The sequence below is a fragment of the Crocuta crocuta genome, unplaced genomic scaffold (assembly GCF_008692635.1).
Source record: "Crocuta crocuta isolate KB4526 unplaced genomic scaffold, BGI_CrCroc_1.0 scaffold482, whole genome shotgun sequence".
In the NCBI taxonomy this organism is placed as follows: domain Eukaryota; kingdom Metazoa; phylum Chordata; class Mammalia; order Carnivora; family Hyaenidae; genus Crocuta; species Crocuta crocuta.
In genome coordinates this window covers 857,531-860,613 of record NW_027527459.1, presented here as the reverse complement: position 1 = coordinate 860,613, position 3,083 = coordinate 857,531, and the positions used below count along the sequence as shown (strand labels likewise).

General features: G+C 43.9%; 1 protein-coding gene across 1 annotated transcript in view; it reads right to left on the bottom strand.

Annotated features, from left to right (window-relative positions):
- The window catches only part of GRIA3 (glutamate ionotropic receptor AMPA type subunit 3), a 273,791-nt gene that overhangs the window by 3,800 nt on the left and 266,908 nt on the right, over positions 1–3,083 (bottom strand). The window contains exon 17 of the mRNA XM_077763473.1: positions 2,085–2,332. Within this exon, the coding sequence (XP_077619599.1) occupies positions 2,087–2,332 (246 nt within the window). The 3' untranslated portion in view covers positions 2,085–2,086. The remainder of the gene's footprint in view (positions 1–2,084; positions 2,333–3,083) is intronic.

The following is a 3,083-nucleotide window of genomic DNA, read 5'->3' as shown; positions in this document are numbered from 1 at the left end:
CATCTGGGGCTTGAATGAGAAATTGAGGCTATGGTGATCGAGGAGCAGAGACATAGAGTCTCAGATGGAATGGCTGCTAATAAAGAGGGTCTGGAGGCTGTGTGACCCTGAGTCCTGATACCTGTCTCAGAAGGATTTTCTGGGGAAAATAGGAGAGAATGACTATATGACTTGGTGTCGAATGCCTAAGTGAGGTGTATGCCTTTTTTGTAAAAAAGTGGGACACAGACTTTGGGTCTGCTCTCCATTTGACTAGATCCCATTGGAATTTCAAGGTCCCTGGAGACCACCTGGCCTCTGGTGGTTAGAGGCAAAATGGCTTTGTGAAGAGACAATAGCTGGAGGAAGAAGAGGGGCTGGGTTCTAGTCCTGGAACTGCCATGACCTAGTTGTGTTGCTTTGAGCAAGTCACTCAGTATGACTGGATCTTAGTTTCCCGAAAGGAATACACTTTGCGACCCATAACCTCAAAAGAGGCAATAGATGTGAGAGTGGATTTCAGATTTCTTCTTCTTCTTCTTCTTCTTCTTCTTCTTCTTTTGGATGCCAGTATCTCAGAATTTGGGTTAATTAAGGTAAGCTGAAATTGCCCACGCACTACCCTATGAAAAAGCAGATCATGTGCTCCAAATTGTAACGGACCTATAGAAGCTACTCAAGAGTAAAATATTTTAAGCACCCTGGAACATTAAACACTTGCACACAAACAACACTAATCACAGATGAATCCATGTACCGCACAGTCAGCGATGCGCTGGGAACACTCAGTGCGTTAGGTCAGCGTACTGGGTATGTGTGGCACAGGGCTGCGGTCTACAGCAGGAAAGAACAACCAGCAACTTCCTGAAACAAGATAATACTTTCTATGGTGAAGACACAGGATTTATTTGGATGAAATAGTATTTAAAAATGGGCTGAATTTAGTTCCATGATATGAAATGCAAGGGGATCAAAAACACAGATACTGCATTTGTAGAAATTCAAGCGCATTCAGGAAACTCATGGTATCCTTGACTCATGGGGTAAAAAATCTCCCACTTGAAATAAGGGCCCGAAGTTGCTGATTGTTCTCTTCGCTTTCAGAGAGGCATGTTGGTGACGACAGATGCACTTGAAGGTAACAACAAGACTGTATTCTTTTAAACACTTCCAGAACGGACAGATAGATGATGATCCTACTTTGAGCTTGCCTTTGAACATGTCTGAATTGTTGGTTAGAGGAGGGCCGGGGGGTTGGCTGTAGCTCCCAGAGTCAAGGTGGCACCAATCAGGTTTATCTAAGTATGGATTTGGGGCAGCCAACAGCAGGGAGCCTCAACGGTTCTTTGAGAAACACTTACCTGAATATACTTCCAAGTAAGGGACAACAAAGGAACTCAAAGATTAAAGAAATGGTCCAGGCTTACACTTAAGAGACCTGCCATGCCCTTACGGAAGTACTACTTTTCTGAAGGTGACAGTGCCCTGCCTCAATTCCTCATTATACCGTTAGTTCCAGAACAGCTGCTTTCTGCAGAACTGCGCTGTCCAGTATGGCAGCCGCATGTGACTACTGAACCCTCAATAGGTGGGTAGGACACATTGAGATGTACCATAAGGATAAAACACACCCCAGATTTCCAAGGCTTAGGGTGAAGAAAATGACGTAAAACCTTTCATTCGTTTTATATATCAATAACATGTAGAAGGGATATCTTGGATATATTGGGTTAAATAAAATGTCTCATTAAATTAATTTCACTTGCATTACTTTAAAAAAGTGTGGCTACTAGAGTGTCTTAGATTACACCCGTGGCTCACATGCATGCCTCACAAATATTTCACTGAACAGTGCAGCTCTAGAGAATTTCTTGTCCTTTTGGGTTGCAGACCATGGTATAATTACTACTGTGCTACTAGAAAAGTACTACTGCCCCACGAGAAAGCACAACCATTGTCTTCAGAGAATCAAATGGTTGCAAAGACTAGACAATACTTGAAACAATAAACCGAAGGGGGAAAAAAAAACACAGAGAAAGAAAAAAGAGAGAGAGATTCACATACAGTCATGTAAGGCTGATTAGTTTACTAGACCTTGACCGTACCCCTAGATCTTAACACTCTCTGTTCCATACACGTTGTAGCCTTCTCTGTATGTAGCGTAATTTTGAGTGTTGGTGGCAGGAGCAGGCTTAAAGTTTTGGGTGTTCTTTGTGAGTTTCATGCGTTTGGACTCTGCCCGTGATTTGTAACAGAATTCTATCAAAGCCACCATCATGGCCAGCCCCAGACCTCCGACAAGTATATAGAAAACGCCTGCCACATTGCTCAGGCTCAGAGCGCTGGTCTTGTCCTAAGAGAAATGAACAACGCGATTAGTTCTTGGGGGAAAAAAAAAGCAATGGGACATTATAACACATGACAACAATACAGGATAGTTCTACGTTTGTAAAACAACTAAACATTGATGTGAGTGTTATGGTTCGACTCTGGCAACCGGCTGCTGTTTCACAATGGCCCGCGAGATGGTAGATTGTGCTTCTGTTCACGCTTGTGACCCTCACCTACATGTTCTTTTATTTGGACTCCTTAATTCCTTTGGTGCCTCCAAATGGTGTCAGCAACTAAATAAAACAGCACTTGGCCACGGGAGCAAAAGCATAAACACGAGCANGTGGCATAATCTCTATAAATGTTAAAACTCTTCTCATTTGGGGACTTGAAGCACTCTTTCCCCTCTCTGGCCCGCAACACCCCTTTCTCCCTTGTTCTCCCTGCGACAAACTTGTCAACAACTTGTCTTCGAGATACCAGGTGAGAATATTAGAGGTTCCTGATACTCTTATCTGGGGAGTTACTTCACAAGGGTTTGTTTAAAAGGGATTAGCTCTCCCCTTTCCCCTGGTGGCTGGGAAATTGCTCCCTTCGGGGACTGGTTGCTAAGTTCTCATCCTCAGGGCGGCAAGTCTTTGTGCTGCTGGAACCAGGACACAGCATAAAGAGCTGGCTCCCTTCCGTCTTCCTGAGAGTTTAAGGAAACTGTCAGGACGACCCACTGGGTCCTGAATTGGCTCCACACACCAATCAGAAAGCTTCTCCAAAAG